At 53.0% G+C, this 17,673-nt stretch overlaps 1 protein-coding gene across 3 annotated transcripts in view; it reads right to left on the reverse strand.

Annotated features, from left to right (window-relative positions):
• Positions 1-17,273, reverse strand: part of CAMK2A (calcium/calmodulin dependent protein kinase II alpha) — a 65,824-nt gene extending 48,551 nt beyond the window's left edge. The window contains exons 1-2 of one of the 3 annotated variants that reach the window (XM_005209593.3): positions 17,025-17,273; positions 1,050-1,144 (exon numbers count right to left, since the gene is read on the reverse strand). In XM_005209593.3, the coding sequence (XP_005209650.1) occupies positions 1,050-1,144; positions 17,025-17,086 (157 nt within the window). In that variant the 5' untranslated portion in view covers positions 17,087-17,273. 3 annotated transcript variants of the gene reach the window in all.
• Positions 17,274-17,673: the final 400 nt, after the last annotated feature.

The following is a 17,673-nucleotide window of genomic DNA, read 5'->3' on the forward strand; positions in this document are numbered from 1 at the left end:
CCACCCTAACCACATGCTAAGGGCAAGAACATAGCTTCAGAGCAGACACTCCAAAGTTTAAAGTCCATACAAATTACCGGTGTCTTGTCAAAATGCAGATTCTGATCCCTTACATCTGGAATTATGAATTTGCATTCCTAACAATCTCCTAATGATGCTGATGCTGCGGGTTTAGAACCACGTCCAAATTAGAATTACCTGGGGATCATTTCCAAAAACCCAAGTCACAGCCCAGACTAATTAAATTACACCCTTGGGATGTGGGATCCAGGCATGAGGAATGTCTGAAGCTCTCCAGGGGATTCCAGGCTGGGAAGCCACTGTCCAAGGGAGTATTTAGGAACCAGAAGGTGGACTGGCGCGGTCGAGGCACAGCACACCTGGTGTTCATGGGACGCTGATTGAGCACCCGGATATGCCAGGTGCTGTCCCGGGTGCTTGGGCACACACAAGGAATGAGACCCAGCCCCACCTTCTTGGTGCTCATGGTCATAAAAGAGGATGAATATTAAACAAGGTACCAAACCAGTAAATGGGATAACTCCACATCGGGAGAAAGCCACAAAGATAGTAAACAGTAACAAGAGACATAAAATGGGGAGGTCCCCCTCAGATCTGGGGGTCAGGGAAGTCTCTCAAAGGATGTGACATTGAACTGAGACCTGAAGGCTGACAAAGTGCCAGCCTTGTAAGGAGCCAGGTGAGAGCATCTAGGCAGAGAGAGAGGCAGGTGCAGAGGCCTGGCTGTGAGAATGGAGGTGAATGGCAGAACAGCAGGGAAAGGAGGGCCTGCCTGGCAGCTTAGTCTTTACCTGGGTGGGTGGATGAGGGGCAGAGAGCCTGGCCTGTGAGAGGCTATGGCATCCAGTCTAGACCCCCTAAGGAAGAAATATGGAGGAGTCTATTCTCATAGTACCCGCAGGAAGAAGAGCCCCCACCTCTGACCGCAGCATCACCCAGAAGGAGAGACCCAGGTCCCGGTTCTAACCCAAGGGATAGAGGGAAGGATGAAGGGAGGAGGGCGGGCCAGGCATGGATCCAGCACCTACCTCTGGCCGAGAGCTTCTTTGTGTTGATAATCTTGGCAGCATATTCCTGGCCGGCCAGCACCTTCACACACCTGCGCACCACTGAGAAGGCTCCCCTAGGACAAAGGAGGCAAAGAGGGTGAGCGGGGGCCCAAGGGCTATGTTCCCAGGAGACACCACAGTTCATGCAGCTGCTCTGTGCTGGGAGGGAGCCTTCCCTCAGGGCTGCTCGAGCTCGTAGGGGATGCTAGTGGCGCACCTCGGAGACAGAGCAGGCCTGGAGACCCATGGGAACCACTGGTAGTAAATTGTTAGGAAATTGGCCTCGTGAGAGATGAGCTTTGTCCAGTCATATTAAGTTAGGCTTGACAAATTCTAAAGCACTAAAATCATGCAATGTTAGAATCACAGAATCTAGGTCCCTGGAAGGTGAACCCACTCCAGTGTTCTTGCCTGGAGAATCCCAGAGACGGAGGAGCCTGGTAGGCTGCTGTCTATGGGGTCGCACAGAGTCGGACACGACTGAAGCGACTTAGCAGCAGCAGCAGCAGTAGGTCCCTGGAAGTTTTCAGTTTTTTCTTCTTTGGGTAGTTAACACAGTGACATGGTTCAAAGTTCAAAAGATACAAAAGTGTGGATAGTTAAAGTGACTCCTTCCCATCCCTATATCCCAGACTCCAAGGTCCCCTGCCCAGAGGTGGCCAGTGTTACCAGAGCATCTGTCCATAGATAGCTCCCCCCTCCCCCATGCAAATACTGGACACTGCATGCTGCTCTGTACCCTCTTCTTCAGAAATTTTTTTAGAGATCCTCCTATATTATCACATAAAGAGTTTTCACCTAATCATGTGGGCTGTCCTATAATTTACCTAGCCAGTCCCCTATCGACAGGCAATCAGGTTAGTCCCAGTCTATAGCTCCAGTCTACAGCTGTGACAGACAGTTCTGCAATGCCTAACCTCATATGTGTGCCTTAGAATTACATTTCCCACGACTTCCCTGGCGGCTCAGATGGTAAACCATCTGCTTATAATGCAGGAGACCCAGGTTCCATCCCTGGGTTGGGAAGATCCTCTGGAGAAGGAAATGGCAACCCACTCCAATACTCTTGCCTGGAAAATCCCATGGACGGAGGAGAGTGGTAGGCTACAGTCCATGGAGTTGCAAAGAGTTGGACATGACTGAATGACTTCACTTTCACTTTTCATGTATACAAGTGTCTGCAAATAAACTTCTAGAACAGGTATTATTTGGTCAAGGGTAGCTGTTGTTTTTCTCTGGAGAAGGAAGTGCCAAGCCACTCCAGTATTCTTGCCTGGGAAATCCCATGGACAGGAGCCTGGCAGGCTACAGTCCATAGGGTCGAAAAAGAGTCAGACATGACTTAGTGACAAAACAATACAAGGTGTTGTTGGGTACTTCTGAAGGATAACGAGAAACGATCCATCTTAGAAATGTACCAACTTTCATGCTAATATGTGAGGGGAGTCCCTCTGCCTTTGTCAATACAACGTGTGATCAAACCTTTATATCTTTACTAGTGAGACGTGGAGCACGGTGACTCAATGTAGATTTAATTTGGAATTCTTATATCAAGAGTGAAGCTAAGCATTTTTTTTTTCATGTGTTTTTAGAGGCTCCTGGGTTTTTATCTTCAAAATATTTGCGGCTGGAAGAACTCGAAGCAAGGGCTGTGGGTTTCATGGCTCATAGGAGACATTGTTTCCATGTGGAATGTGGCCCATTTTCCACATTATTTGATTTTTCAAGAAAAACTAGAATTCTGGATATTTTAGTGACATTTCCCAAATTTTAAATACTGGTTTCTGCTGCTGCTGCTGCTGCTAAGTCACTTCAGTCGTGTCCAACTCTGTGCGACCCCATAGACGGCAGCCCACCAGGCTTCCCCGTCCCTGGGATTCTCCAGGCAAGAACACTGGAGTGGGTTGCCATTTCCTTCTCCAATGCATGAAAGTGAAAAACGAAAATGAAGTTGCTCAGTCGTGTCCGGCTCCTAGTGACCCCATGGACTGCAGCCTTCCAGGCTCCTCCATCCATGGGATTGTCCAGGCAAGAGTACTGGAGTGGGGTGCCATTGCCTTCTCTGTTAAATACTGGTATCTAATTCCAAAAAAATTAGCTCCCTGTGTCACACAGGAAATTTCCAAATCTAATGCTCTGTGACAACCTAGAGGGGTCGAATGGAGTGGGAAGTTCAAGATGGAGGGGACATATGTATACCTGTGGCCTGATTCATGTTGATAGATGGCAGAAGCCAACACAATACTGTAAAGCAATTATCCTCCAATTAAACATAAATAAATCAAAACAAATTTAAATGTAATATTTTGCCAAACAAAACGAGTTTGGGGGCTAGATCTGGCATCTAGGTGCCATGTTATACCTTCCACTACAAACATGATCTGGCGCAACCCCTTCACATCACAAAGGAGGCCCCTGAGGGGCCAGACACTGCCCATGGTCTGTTATCGCCCTGCTGCTGCTGCTGCTGCTGCGTCGCTTCAGTAGTGTCCGACTCTGTGCCACAGGTGAATGGCAAGAAACAAGTCTCCTGTGCAACCTTCTCCAGTTTTAATGTGCATATGAATTACCCAGGCATCTTGTCAAAAGGCAGATTTTGATTCCTTAAGTCTGAGGCAGAGCCCAAGACTCTGAGCTTCCCCGTAGCTCAGGGGAGAGTGCTCAAGGTCACACAGGCAGTGCTGTATTTTGAACTCAGATATCTGCAGCCCCAGATTTTTGGCTTCTCCACCTAGTGAGCCTGCCGCTTGCGGGCCTGCACACCCAGGTTCCTGACGTGGCCACGCCCCACCATATCTTCCAAACTTTGATCCCCTCTCCTAAGCACACAGGCAGGTCCCAGCTACACAGATGCAGCTGATGGGAGCAGGGGCGGACGTTGGCAGGCGCTGAGGAAGCCTGCAGGCTGGCAGAGATGCCCGTTCTCACAGGCCCCAGGGTGTTCTGTCACTGGCTTCGTGTCTGAGCAGCATGAAGGGAATGGGTGGGAAACTGGAGAAGGATGAGGCAGGAAGATCTGGGAGGTGGGCTAGAGGCCAGGAAATGTGACCTCGTAGGAAAGCTGGCGAAGGCCAGAACTCACGGGCACAGCTACGGACTGCCATCCGGCGGAGGGGGGGGGCGTTCTGCCTGTCCTCCTCGTGGAGGGAGCAGCCATTGGGGCTCCCTCCCTGAGAAGCACCCTCCCCGTGACACAGCACACCACACCTCCCCCACTAGCCCAGGACCACAGCTGCTCGTCCATCCACTAGACAGAGTTCCTAAGGACCAACAGGGCCTACATACATGTTACTATAGGAACAGGAGGTAGATTTAAGTGAACTTAGACAGGGAGAGGGCGTCAGTCTGGGGTGTTAGAAACAGGAACAGGTACTTGAAGAAGGTGCCCACCCTATTCGGACCGGGACTTTCAGGTTCCTGCTTAGTGGGAGGCCATGATTCTCAGAAACCCCAGAGGAGAGAGCATGTTTCAGATGGCCCCTTCTGGGAAAGATTCTGAGGATTCCAGGGAGAGGAGGGGCAGGAAAGGAAGGTTTGTCTTATTCACTGGCAGCTAGCACATGCGTGGGGCTCTGTGCAGAGGCTTAACAGGCTCCACAAACCTAGGCTCTACCCCAGGAACTGGGGACCTGAGAGCCATGTCTATAAAATAAGAGAAGTCATGCTTGCTGAACTTCCTCCTCACAACACAGTGTCGAGCTTTTGTGTAAATCCCAGGTTCTAACCCAGGTGGCTCTGTGGCAAAGAATCCACCTGCCAAAGCAGGAGATGCCAAAGACGCAGGTTCGATCCCTGGGTTGAGAAGATCCCCCGGAAGAGGGAATGGCAACCCAATCCAGTGTTCTTGCCTGATGAATCCCATTGATAGAGAAGCCTGACGGGCTGCACTCCACTGGGTTTCAAAGAGTCGGACACAACTGAGCACACACGCAGGTAGAGGGAGGAGCTTATCAAAACGATTCAGAGAACACCAGCCTCGCGCACACCCAGAATGTACACTCCCGATGCACCTCCACCACTAAGCTCCTTGGCCCTCACAACAACCCTGCAAAGTTGAGATTACGATCCCCCATTTTTTCAGGGCATGAAACTGAAGCCTCAAGGGAGCAGGCATATTCCTCCCGAGGCTGTGACAAGAATCCAGGTCACCTGTCCTTGTTCTCCTGACTCCACGAAAGGCAAGACAGTGTGACCCCCAAAAGCAGGGGCTCTGGGCTCACAAAGCCCTGTGATCTGATTGTGACTGACCCCCAGCTGTGGATACTGAACTTGGCACTTCAACTGTTTCCTCCTACAAAATGGGGGCCAAAATAATACCTCTGTCTTGGGTTTGGGGGGAGATTAAGTCAGGCAACACACGCGAAACCCTGGGCACAGTGCCAGGGCATGCTGATCACTGATGGGGCGAGGAAATGGTCTGGGCCAGGGAGCCCGTTTTCCACCTATGAGGCCTCAGGTCTTCATCCACGAGTGGAAAGGCTCCTCCCTGCCAGTTCTGGTGCTGGGGATCAGAGATGGGGGGGCAGAGGAGACTCTGTAGCAAAAATGAGAGTGTAGGCAGCAAGATCGCAGCCCTAACTTCCTCTCTTTTTAATCTTTTGTTTAAAAAAAGGCATGTTTCTGCATGCTCGTCCTGTGGGAGCAAGTGGCCACAGCCCAGCAGCTTTGGCAAAAGGAAGAGCCAGCCCACTCCTCCCACGGCCCTGAGTTGAGCAGGTGGCCAGTGGGTGGGTGGGCAGGAGCCTGGAAACAGGACAGGGCCGAAAAGGGGAGGAGGCCAGGATGGGGAGGGCAGAGTGGGAGAGAGTGACCAGAGGTCCAGGGAGGAAGGGATGAAGCCTGCATGGGAGGGCCCTGGCAGGTGGGGGATGTCCTCGGGTGGATTCTGGGTGCAAAGGTTTCAGGGGCACGTGTCTGCCCACACGTGTATGTCAGCAGCTTGTCAATGCCCTCAAGTATGTGGTGACATGTGCTGTCACCCTGGGTGTGTACATGTGTTAGGAGAGGGTCACAGAATGTGGGCAGGGAGGAGTGTGTGTGAGATAGACAGACACTGGAGGGACAAAATCTCAGATCTCAGCCCTGCTGGGAGGTCTTAGGGAGGGGTCTGCCCCAGTGTGGGCCTCACGGGTTTCATGGGGATTGGTGTGGGCATGAGGCTAAAAAATATAGAGACCTTTCCACCTTCAATGTTCTTTACTTCTTTGGTTGTGTAGCACGGCTTGCAGGACCTCAGTTCCCCAACCAGGGATTGAACCTAGGCCATGGCAATGAAAGCACCCAGTGCGAACCACTAGACCACCAGGGGATTCCCTCCACCTTCAATATTCTATACTAGTGCTGTCCAACAGAACTTTCTACGATGATGGAAATATTGTCCATTGTGACAGGCGCTAGCCTCCTATGGCTATAGAGCACTTGAAATCTGGTTAGTAGGACGGAAGAAATGAATTTCTAATTTTATTTCATTTCAGTCATTATAAGTGGCTAGTGACCACCAGGTTGGATCGTGAAGTTCTATGTGCATAAGAACTGGCAGTCCTGAACCAGACCAACCAGAGTGCAAATTGTGGTCCAGCCACTTACTAGCAATTTATTTAACCTCGGTAAGACCATTTTCCTCCCTTGCAAAATGTAGGTAAAGATTAGTACCCACCCTGAGCACTTGTTTCAAGGATTCAGTATAAGACTAGGGTATGCAGTGGGTTTAGCCCAATCCTTGGAGTGTAGTAAATGCTCAGGAAACAATGCCTTTTATAGGCATCATTATCTCCGAAGTGATGAGAACAGCTGGCATCATCAGAAGCAAAATGGACCTTGTTTGCCAAGCTCAGGAAAGAAGCAAGCCAGGGGAGGAGGTGTGTGGGGACCATCGTGAGGGGATGGGGTGCTTCCCCAGGCCCCAGCAACCTGCCCTTGGGTGTAAGCAGGCAGGGAGGCAGCACCTGGTTCAATAGACAGACGGGAAGGGCGAGGGCACGCTGATAGTGGGTCCATCGTGGCTGGAAATGTGGGAACGTGCTAATGGGCCGTGAAAAGCAAGATTTACACTGGGAAATTGCTTTTCCGGCTGCCTGGGAGGCACGGTGTCCTGGGAGTTGCTGGCTGCCTGCCCACAGGAGGCTCATCACCCTCTCTGGACCAAAATACCCCAAAATGCTGACTCGCAGTAATTCCAAACACCTGGGGTCCTCACTCAGCTTGGCTATCAGCTTGCTTATCCTTCCACTTGAAAGATGGACACGAGGAGCCACAGCCCCACTTCCTCCTGGGCCATCTGTGGGAAGTATCTACTACATAGGGATGGGAAAAGGTCCCTGAGACCCAAGATCAGTTACCGCCAACTTGCCCTCAAGGCAACTCCCCACCTTCACTCCAGAGCGCGGGGCGTGCCTATGGGTATCAGCAGACGGGGATGGACACGGCTTATGATGGCACAGTCCCGGAGCCACTCTGCACTCCTCCGGGGTCTGATTGTCAGGAGTCTCGTCAGTCTCTAGGGTCTTCCTTTCATTGGCTGCTTCCTCAAACACACCCAGGACTCCCTCATTCTGGAAAAATAAACAACCATCCTTCCCCTAAACTTGAAAAGCTGAAAAACCAGGAGCCTTTCTCTCGACCCACAAGCCTTGGCCACTTCCTTCCTCCTCCTTTCTCTGCTGCCAAACTTCCAGAGCAAGTGTCCGACATTCGCCGCCTCCTCTTCCCACCTCCCACGCTTCAAAAACCCACCACAATCTGGTTCCCACCCCCGGCTCCCTGGAAGAAAAGTTGTGCCAGGCCCACCCACCCAGTGCCCCCACCCCCGCCCCTGCAGTCCCCAGTGGGCCTGATCTGCCTAGCCTGCCCCACGACAGGTGACATTTGGCCCCAGTGGCTACCCAGTTTGAGGCCTGTCTTCCCTCTCATTTCTGGGTCACCACACTCTCCTTGGCAGCCCCCCCCCAACTTATTTTCACTTCTTCATCCCCCTCCTATCCCCCTCTGAACATCTCTACTCCTTGTTCTCTCTCCACCAATCCTTACCTCTTTCCCTGCCATCCCTTCTACCCAGGACCATGAAACTGGGATCTGTGGGGAGGCTCTGGGTGTTCGTGAACATCTCTAAAATTTTAACTAAATTATTCTGTGTCTGTGCATTGTTCTGTGCAGAGGACGCATAGTTTTCATTAGCTTCACAAGGGATTCTCTGACCACCACCACCGCCCCTGCCCACCTCCCCTCAACCCCGCAGAATGGTGAAAGCCACTGAGTGTCACCCAAGAGTGAAATCTGCTTCTGCACAGCCATTCCTCGCTTCAGAATTCTAGTCCCAAATTTCTAGCTGCTCACTAGAAATACTATGTGATCGGCACCTCTTAATCAAAGTCCAGTTTTCTCTCTCCAAATCTCACCACTCCAGGTTAATATGCCTAAGCATTCTACCTCTCTGAGATGAGCTGGGATGAGTTCAGAAAGTTTCTGCTCAAAGGTAGACAGACCTGTTACCTGTGAGAGGATTAACTTGTAATACTTCTTGGTGGTCAATAACTCACAGGCCAGGTTAGCTGGTCTGATCACTTGGCACAGAGCAAGGCTTGGGGGCATGGAACCCAGAGCAGATGGGGTTTGAATGTCTGGGGGAAGGCACAGAGCTGGGGTTGGTCGCTGGAGCAGCCCCGGCTGAGGGGCCGGAGTGTGGGCCACAGGTTGCTGCAGCAGACACTGCAGTAATATCTTGCCATTGAGGTCTACTCTCTCCCCATTCTACAGTTAAAGAAACTGAGGCCAAGACCTTGAACCCAGGAGTCCTGAATCATCATCCTTTGCTCTTTCCAATACCCTAAACTCTCAGACTCCCCTAACTTGTGGTCCACAGATGGGCATTAGGGTGGGGGATTTGTGGGAAATGATATACAACATCCTGTGAGTTGGAATGAGTGTGTGTTTTGGGGGGTGACTGTGGCTCATGTGAGATTCTCTGAGGACTTCTAGATTCCTCAAACAGTTAAAAAGCTGAAATCAGATTTGTTCAGATATGAAAGGAACATCCTGTTTGCATAACGTGTGTGTGCGTGTGCTAAGTCACTTCAGTCATGTCCGACTCTTTGCGACCCTATGGACTGCAAAGGCTCCTCTCTCCATGGGATTCTCCAGGCAAGAATACTGGAGTGGGTTGCTATGCCCTCCTCTAGGGGATCTTCCCAACCCAGGGGTCGAACCCATGTCTCTTATGTCTCCTGCATTGGCACGTGGGTTCTTTACCACTAGAGCCACCTGGGAAGCCCCTGTTTCCATAACACCCACCTCTATATACTTTAAGCAAATTCCTTCACTTTGTGGGGGCTTCAGTTTATCCATCTGTGAAATCAACTGTTGATCATTTGTAAGCCTTCTCTTTTTTTTTTCTTTTTAAGCAATAGTATCCTTTCTTAACAACAAACAAACACAGCTATGCAGGTCCCCAGATGGCAAACAGAGCAGAGGTGGCAGGGGCTGGGGGCTCAGAATCCCCTTTGCTTGGTTTTCTCTCTCTCTTCTCCCCAGCTCAGCATAGCAGCTCTTCCCCAAACTCCACAAACTAGCATTTGAGAGCCAGAAAATCCTAGGACCTTTTCCTGAAACCACACATCCCTCCTCCTCTCCACCCCAGCTGCTGCCGCCCACTTCCAGACTCCAAAAGATGCTGCAAGCACGCAGTGTCTTCGAGCCGTCCCGCACTCCCAGGCCTGCCCCACGCCAACCCAGCAGAAGTCTTGCTGGGGACACAGAAGGCCTGGGAACCGGAAGAGTCTGTTTGCTGCAGAGAACATTGAACCAACAGAAGTTCCAACATGTTCCTTGTTTGGGCTGTGCCTAGGCTTTCTTGACTGGGTTACAAAAAGGAAAATTAAAAAATATATATCCACAGGGCTTGGTGACAGGATCATAGCAGGCAAAACAGGGGGAAATGGTGAGGGGCTGCTTTCTCCCAGCTTCAGGGAGCCTCCTGGCCTGGCTTCAATTACATGTACACCCCAAAGACTTTCAGAGAGAAAGGCTCCAAGGAGTGAAAAGCCAAGAATTGACATGGAAAGAGGCTGAAGGGCCCAGATCTCATGTGTCACTGACTTGTGTGACCTCAGGCAAGCCCCTGACCCTCTCTGGACTTTATTTCCCCATCCCTAAGACAAGGGAGCACTCTTCCTTCTGATATTCATATGCAATTGAGGCTATCCTGACCCCTAAACCATCTCCCACTTCGTGCTTGTAGCAAAGCCTCTTACCAGACAAGGACAGGGATGCAGGCAAGGAGGGAAACAAGACCCAGCAGTGAGAAGAGGGCTTCCACATGTGTATCTGCTGGAACAGGGCTCAATATTTCCCAAGCCATGTTCATCTGGGGGTAGAGGATCAGTTGACAATGAGAAAGTTCTTTAGGTTGAGCTGAAATCTACCTCCCTGTTACTCTAGACATGTGGCCCTGCTCTGCCCTCCAGAGCCATATAGAGCAGTCTTGTATCATCTCTGGGGCTCAAGATGTCCCTCCAGGGATAAGGGAAGGGAACCCTGAGGGGTCTCTTTTCCCTGCTAGAGTCCCCAGCTTCTTGGCCCTCTCTCACCTGATTTGGCTTCCAGACCTTGGCCACCTGGCCCACCTCCCACCTCTTCTAGACATGCTACAGGTTTTTAATATTCCTTCTAGCCCCTAGGTATCCAAAAGTTGAAGGCAAGGACTTCCTTGGTGGTCCAGTGGCTAAGACTTCATGCTTCCACTTCAGGGAGCACAGGTTCAATACCTAGTCAGGAAACTAAGATCCTGCATGCCCCATGGTGTTGCCAAAAAAAAAAAAAAAGTTGAAAGCAACAGAGCATGCCTAAGAAGAGTAAGACCACCAACCCCCTGGAGCTGACACACTCCATCAAAAGACACACCTCAGAGATTTGGCCTGTGCTGTTCCCACTCTGAGAAACACTCTTCCACCCTCTTCCCTCTGACCGGCTCTTACTCAGCTGTCACTCCCCAATGTCACTGCCTCAGGGGAGCCTTCCCTGATTCCTCCATCACCCCAACCAGTTGAGGTCTCTTTGTAGCTTATAACCCCATGTTTGTGCTCATAGCCTTTATCCAGTTGCATTTAAATAACAATATCTGAAGTGATTTAGTTAATGTCAGATTTCCACTAGACCGTAAGCCCCAAATGGGCAGAGATGACATAAGTCTGGCATGTGGTACCTGCTGGGCTCAGCCCGAGGCCAGGAACAGAGTCTGTGCTCAGGAAATACTTGTTGAGTGGATGCAAGGGTCACAGACTTGTTCCTCCTTTTATATGACGCTGAGACATCAAGGCCGTCAGTGTTTTCTAGCACAGAAGGTCCCACCAGCCTCACAGCCCCACCTGACATCTTGGTGGGCAGCCAAGTCCCATAGGGACCTAGATCTAGTGCCTGGGCTGGGTCTCAGCAGCCTGTGACATGCCGGGTGGTGGGGCAGAGGTTGCGCCAGGTTGGCCTGGGCTGGGAAGCTTCCTACCACACCACAGAGAGGCTCGGAAAAGACCGTGACACATCAACGTGTGTGTAGGAGGGGTGGACTGTGGCCAAGGGACCAGCGCACAAAAGAGGGAAGGATAGAGAAAAACGGACTAGAGAGATGCAGGGAAGTAAGACAGGGAAGGACAGAGAGAGAAAGACGGCAAGAGCAAGAGAGCGAGAGCAAGGGAGAATGAGAGAGAGATGGTGGCGGTAGGGGGGCAACCCGGAAGCCTACCAGCATCATCTTGCTCTCCCTGCACTGGGAGGTAAGGCTCTTGCTTCATGTCCTGTTGGAGCCAGTATGTCGGCACACACACATCCATATGCACCCGTGTGTGTGTGTGCGTGTGTGTTTATGTGCACGTGTGCACTAGCAACAGGATTCAGGCACTGCGTTCCAAGGCTGTGCCCTCACCCTCTGGGAGGGCCGGGGCCCCAGACTGCAGGGATGCTGGCAGCAGTCACCGCGCGCCGTGCAGGGAGGCGGGCAGGCGGGAGCGGGGCTCAGCAGTGTCAGTGTCTCAGCCTGTGTGGGGGCGGCCGCGTGGGGGCGGAGGGCTGCGGCAAGCACCAGCACATGTGCGTGCCTTCCGCTCTGGTGGCTTGGAGGAAGAGTGGGGGAAGGCTATCCCCTTCCCTTGTCCCACTTGCCCCCCAACTTCCCATCCTTAGCCGCTGGCCCCTGAACATCACCTGGCCCCCTACCCTGGCTACCATTGCCACAGGCTCTTCCTGCGGCCTTGGGCAAACTGCGTCTCTCTGGGCATTGGCTCCACCACTGATGCTGTGAGGAGACAATGTCCATGGTCCTCCCAGCTCTGGTGTTCGGGAAGCCTGAAATTTCCCACAGGTGCCTTTCACAGAGGCTAAAGAGGGTAGCAACTCTAACCGTGCTTTCCAGCATCTGCAGAAGTGCTCTGATCCCCAATTCACAGATGGTAAAGCTGAGGCACACCAGGGACAAGGGATCTGGCACAGTCAATTAGAGGCAGAATCATGATGGGAGGATACGTGACGGTTCAGAGTTCCCTCACCCGCAAGGGCACACCCTTCTTCCCTGCAAGTGTTCCCCAGGCAGGGCACCACGAGGGGCACCCCTTATTAGTCTTCTCTCCATATGCGCGGTGCTGGGGACCTACACGCAAGCCTGAGTGCTGCCACCAGTCCCCTGAGCCAGGTCATTTCACCTTCTCAGACCTCAGTCTGCTCATCTGTAAGATGGGTGAGTAAGTCCTTTCCCTCCCTCAGAGATGAGCTAGTGGGTGGAGAAGTGCCACACTGGCCCCAAAGCGCTATAAAGGTGACAGGTTGTCAGAAGCAAAATAAAAGCACAGTCCTGTCTTTGCGGGGGATAGTGCCTCATGGCACAGGTATTTTCTCTTCTCCGGTATTACACCTAGGATCCTCCTAACAGCCCTGCCAGGAAGAGAGTGGGATTGAGAAACGCAACCTGCAGGCGTCAGAGCTTGTGTCCAAGAGCGAAGGAACCTAAGCACCCAGGACCCTGGGCTTCCCCACCTCCACCCCACCCCAGAACAGGGAGCTGCCTCTGGTCTCCAGTGTCCCCCACTGATCAAGCCCAGCCTGAGCCTTGTTCATGATACAAAGCCATGGGGGCTCCAGAGCCAGCTCTTCCCTCTCCTTCGGGCAATCTTGCTGGCCCCTGCAACCCTTTCCCCAGCTCCAACACCACCCTTGAGTCAATTTCAGATCCTTTTCTAAAGAGAAAAGACTGGGTTGTGTGTTCTCTCCAGCCTCCCTCCCTTCTCCCTCCCCCTCTCAAGTAAAATCTCCTTCCCAGGCTCTCTCTGTACAGCCCAGTGATTACACAGGCTGCAGGGTAATTCTGCCTCCCTAACTAACCTCTCCTGGGACTGGGATTCAAAGCCCGGAGAATGTCAAGGGCTAGAGGAGGCATCCTCCTTCTCTATCTCCTGGAATTCACCCCTTCCTCTCCCCGCTGCCCCACCCACCCCGGGTCCTGGTCTTCCAGAAGGTTGGGTCTGCAGGGAGCTCTGACCCTAGCGCCCAGGCCCACTCTGACCCTGGAGCTGGGGGTGCTGCAACCTGCCTCCTGCCTCCAAACAAGCCTCTGTGCTCCTAAGGTCTGTGCTTCTGTTTGCCTCTCCCATGGGAGGAAGGAGGACTGGATGGGTCAAGGAAGGAGGAAGTGAGCTAGTCTCTGGGTTCCCAGAGACAGCCCCACCCCAACCCTCTAGGGAAACTGGAATCAAGTTCCTGGCTTATGTGAATCATATACTGCAGTGGGACCTCCATCCAGGAGCATCAAGAGGCCCTAGAGCATTAATTCTGACCCCAACCCCTCAACCCCCTCAGCTGGCTGCCCCCTAGGCGGGGCAGGAGCCCCTCCTCTGACATCCTCAGCCAGCCCTACCCTAGGGTCCTCGAAGGCCTGCAGTCAGGACCCTGGGCAGGGCGCCAGGAATCCCTCAAGAGGCTCGTGTCCTCCTCCTGTCCTTCTCTGCAGCTGGGAGGCCAGGGCCCTGCAAAAGGAGGTCAAAGGCCCCCATGGCCCCTTGGAGGGCCAGCCTAGCTGCCTCTGGCAGTCATCATGCTGGTGATCTGAAGTGGGTTCCTAGAAATGGGAGCTCAGCTTCCAGGTGGTAACAGCAGTGTCCTGGCTGGCCAGGGCCTTGGGTCACCCCTTGAAGGATGGTCCCTGTAGGCATCTGCGCTGCTCATCCTGACAGAAGAGGAGCCTGTCCCATCCCAGCCAGCCCGGTGGGTTAGGGGCAGGGCTCAGTCAACCCCTTCTGCCAAGCTGGGCAAACTCCTGTCAAAAAGCAAAGCCCTGGCAGGTGCCAGCCCCCATTTGAGGGCAGTGGTGATCTCAGGGTGCCACAGGCATCACTGTGTCTTCATGAGAACCATCTCACTCCATCCTCCCAGTCCCTCTTTATCTCCAGGTTACAGGTTGTGGGAAACAGGTGCCATGGCCAGCCCAGTGTCATAGCACTATGGGTGGTAAGGTCCGGGCCTTGTGCCCTGTGCTGGGTGCTGCCACTACCTGGTCATTTGGATTGGAGCTTCGAGTGAATCAGGAAAGCCCTGCCTCCCCAGTGATGCAGCCTGGCCTTTTAAACCCAGGCATCAGAGGGGTAGCACCTCATCTCCTTTTTTTCCAATACAAGCATCCTCAGGCCCCATCCTTAGGCTTCCTGACATCTGGCGAGTCCTGACCTTGCCCGCATTGTTTCGTAGGTTCAAGCATTTTTCTAGGGAAGATAGACTTTCATCAGATTCCTGGAGGAATATGTGACCTTAAAAAGGTTAAGAGCACTGGTAATTGTGGAAGGAAATTGATCAGATTAGGCCTGGCCATGCCTGCCACCCTCAGTCTTTCTGCCATGGTCACAAAAGGGCTCCAGAAATTCTGCCCATGCCCTGATCCCTGCAAGAGCCCTGGCAGACTGTGGAGCCAAGAAGGCTCAAGAAGGCACTCCCTGCCAAGTCACCACCAGACCACCCAGTCTTCATGATATCCATCTCCTCTTAGGGCAAAACAGCAGTTTTATAAGCGCCTGAGTCACATCTCAACTCCATTTCACTGCACTCTGTGACGCAGTCCTCCCAGAACTGAGCCTTGGTCGCACCCTGAAAGGCAGCGCCCAGCTGATCAGGGAATCCTTGGCTCCCGTGGATGCCGGAACCCAGCTGAGAAGGGGTCCCTGCACAAGTGCGGCAGACAGCCTGGGTCCTCCAGAGCAGCTCCAAACATTTCATTCCTGCTGTCCACACCCCACCCCCAGGACAAAAACACACTCAGAAAGACAGGAAGTCTGCAGACAGGAGTGAGTACACGTCTGCACATGGGTATGTTTCTGTACAAGGGTCTGGTGTATGCCTATAGGTATCAGGATAGCCTGGTGTGCAAGTGTGTGTGTGCATGTGTGTGTGCGGGCAGCCTTCTTGTACACAGTCATGGGCCCACCTCCCACACATATGCAGACACCAGCCTGAGCTCGCACATGCCTTCAGCAGCCACACTCCCACCCGAGCCCATGGGCCCAGGCCTCAAACACACACACATAAACCTTCCCATGGGTATGGACCCCGGTCCACACAGATGTCCATATCCAGACCTCACAGGGACATCAGCCAGCCCAAGTCCCACCTGCGCATCCTTACACAGACATATTTACATACAGCTGATGTGCACACAGCTCCAACCATGTGTACATAAGTGACGCATGTATGCACCTTCGTTCTCATGCAAATCAGCCAACGGACCTCCTTGTGCCGCTTGCATCCATCCACCCCTGCAGGGCACACTTGCATTTTCAGGACTTCCACATAAAGCACACAGCAGTACCTTCCCCCAGGGCACATACACATGAACACTTGCACACCTTTTCAGTGCACGCAAGTGTACCACAGAGTCAGTGCTTACACAACAACACACATCAAAATGCACCTTTGCGTGTGCATACTCAGACCTTACAGCAGCACACACCTGCTTACAGGGTGCCTCTCCCCTGCACTCCTGCTACTATGTCAGGGGCCACCCAGGGCACTGGAGCTGCATTGCCCATAGGGCAAACTCTGCCTCTGAACTGTACCCCTACTATGGATCTATCTCCAGTTGCTTCACAAACCTAGCTGGCGGCACCTGGGAGTGCTCCCTGGACACTCCACAATCCATGGGGCTATCCTAAGGGGCTCTCCTCTCCCTCCCCCACCTCCTCCCATCTTTCTCTCCACACCAGTCATCAAAGGCAGGAAATGAGCTCTGAGGCTGGACAACTTTGCCGAGGGACAAGAGCTGGTGCACCCTCACATCACTAGCCCCTGCCTTAGCAGAATCCCCCTTCCCACAGCTCACTGACTGTCTCTCCCCTCCTCCCAACACCCAAGAAGTCTCAACAGTGGCTCAGTTATTAACCCCTGCTGTACCATTGCTCTCACCCTTGGCAGAGCTGGCAGGGGGAAGGTGGGGAGGGGCTGTGCTTATAAAGAGAAGTCGGCCAATCCACACAGCTGCTGTAGGTGCCTAAAGGCAGGAGGAACTACCCAGGAGATGATGAGCTCTCTGTCACCAGAAGTAACCAAGTTGAGGCCAGATGGCCACCTCAAGAAAAAAACCCAACAGAGGATTCCAGCCTTGGACTCAGCTGACTGGGAAAAACCCTTTTAAATCCTGAATTTCTAAGAATCTGTGTGTGCCCAGGTCATGTGCAGTTGTGTGTGTGTGTGTGTGTGTTTGCATGCACAGACACTGCCACGCACTGTCAACCCTTCACCTCTACACACACACTCACGCAGCTAGCCTTGGCACATCTTGGCAAACATGCCTGTGCCCAAGTCTAGGCACTCTGCACATGCAAGCACCTCCAAGCACATTGTCTCCCTTCCTGTGTGCACGGGAAGCAGTGCAGGTGCCCCCCAACCCATGATGATGAGCCCCCTGAGCCCTCCAGGACTCTCTGAGCTGCAACTCACTTTCCTAGTTCCTCGAAGAGCTGGTACTCTTCCGTGAAGCGGGTGCAGGTGATGGTGGCCATCCTGGCGCTGGGCGGGCAGGCGAGGCTTGGGGCTGTAGGACCAGGACCGGAGCACTGCTGCTCCCAGAACTAGGGGCCACTCGCCTGCCCGTGCTGCCAAGTGCGAACTGAGAACCGGCTTGACTGACGAGCCCCGGGCTTCTGAGCAGAGCACTGTGGCTGCTCACAGCCTCGCGAGCCTTCGTCAGCATCCAGGTCCCCATGGCAACCACCTCCGAAACGCCCTGTTCCCGTTGCCCCGGTAACTGCCTCCCCAACACCTGCCTGCCTTCCACTGCAAAACCTGCTCCCGGATGCCCTGGCCCTACCACACACAATACTGCAGGCCTGTGTGGGCCTGGGGTGGGTGGACCCAGCACCCTCAAGGTGATGGACTTAGGGAGGGGCTGGCAGAAAGGGAAGAGAAACTTAGTCCACAAGTGATCTTCAGTCTTCCCACCACCCCCACTTCTAACTGTGGGGCCCTTGTAACAGACAGGATGGGATTAAGTGGGGCAAAAAGGCAGTTACCATGGTAACGGCCAGTGGGTGCCATGTTCCGGATGGTCCCCAGAAAAGACAGGAAGCAGTTACCCTGGCAACTTCAT

This window comes from Bos taurus, chromosome 7 (genome assembly GCF_002263795.3).
Source record: "Bos taurus isolate L1 Dominette 01449 registration number 42190680 breed Hereford chromosome 7, ARS-UCD2.0, whole genome shotgun sequence".
Classification (NCBI taxonomy): domain Eukaryota; kingdom Metazoa; phylum Chordata; class Mammalia; order Artiodactyla; family Bovidae; genus Bos; species Bos taurus.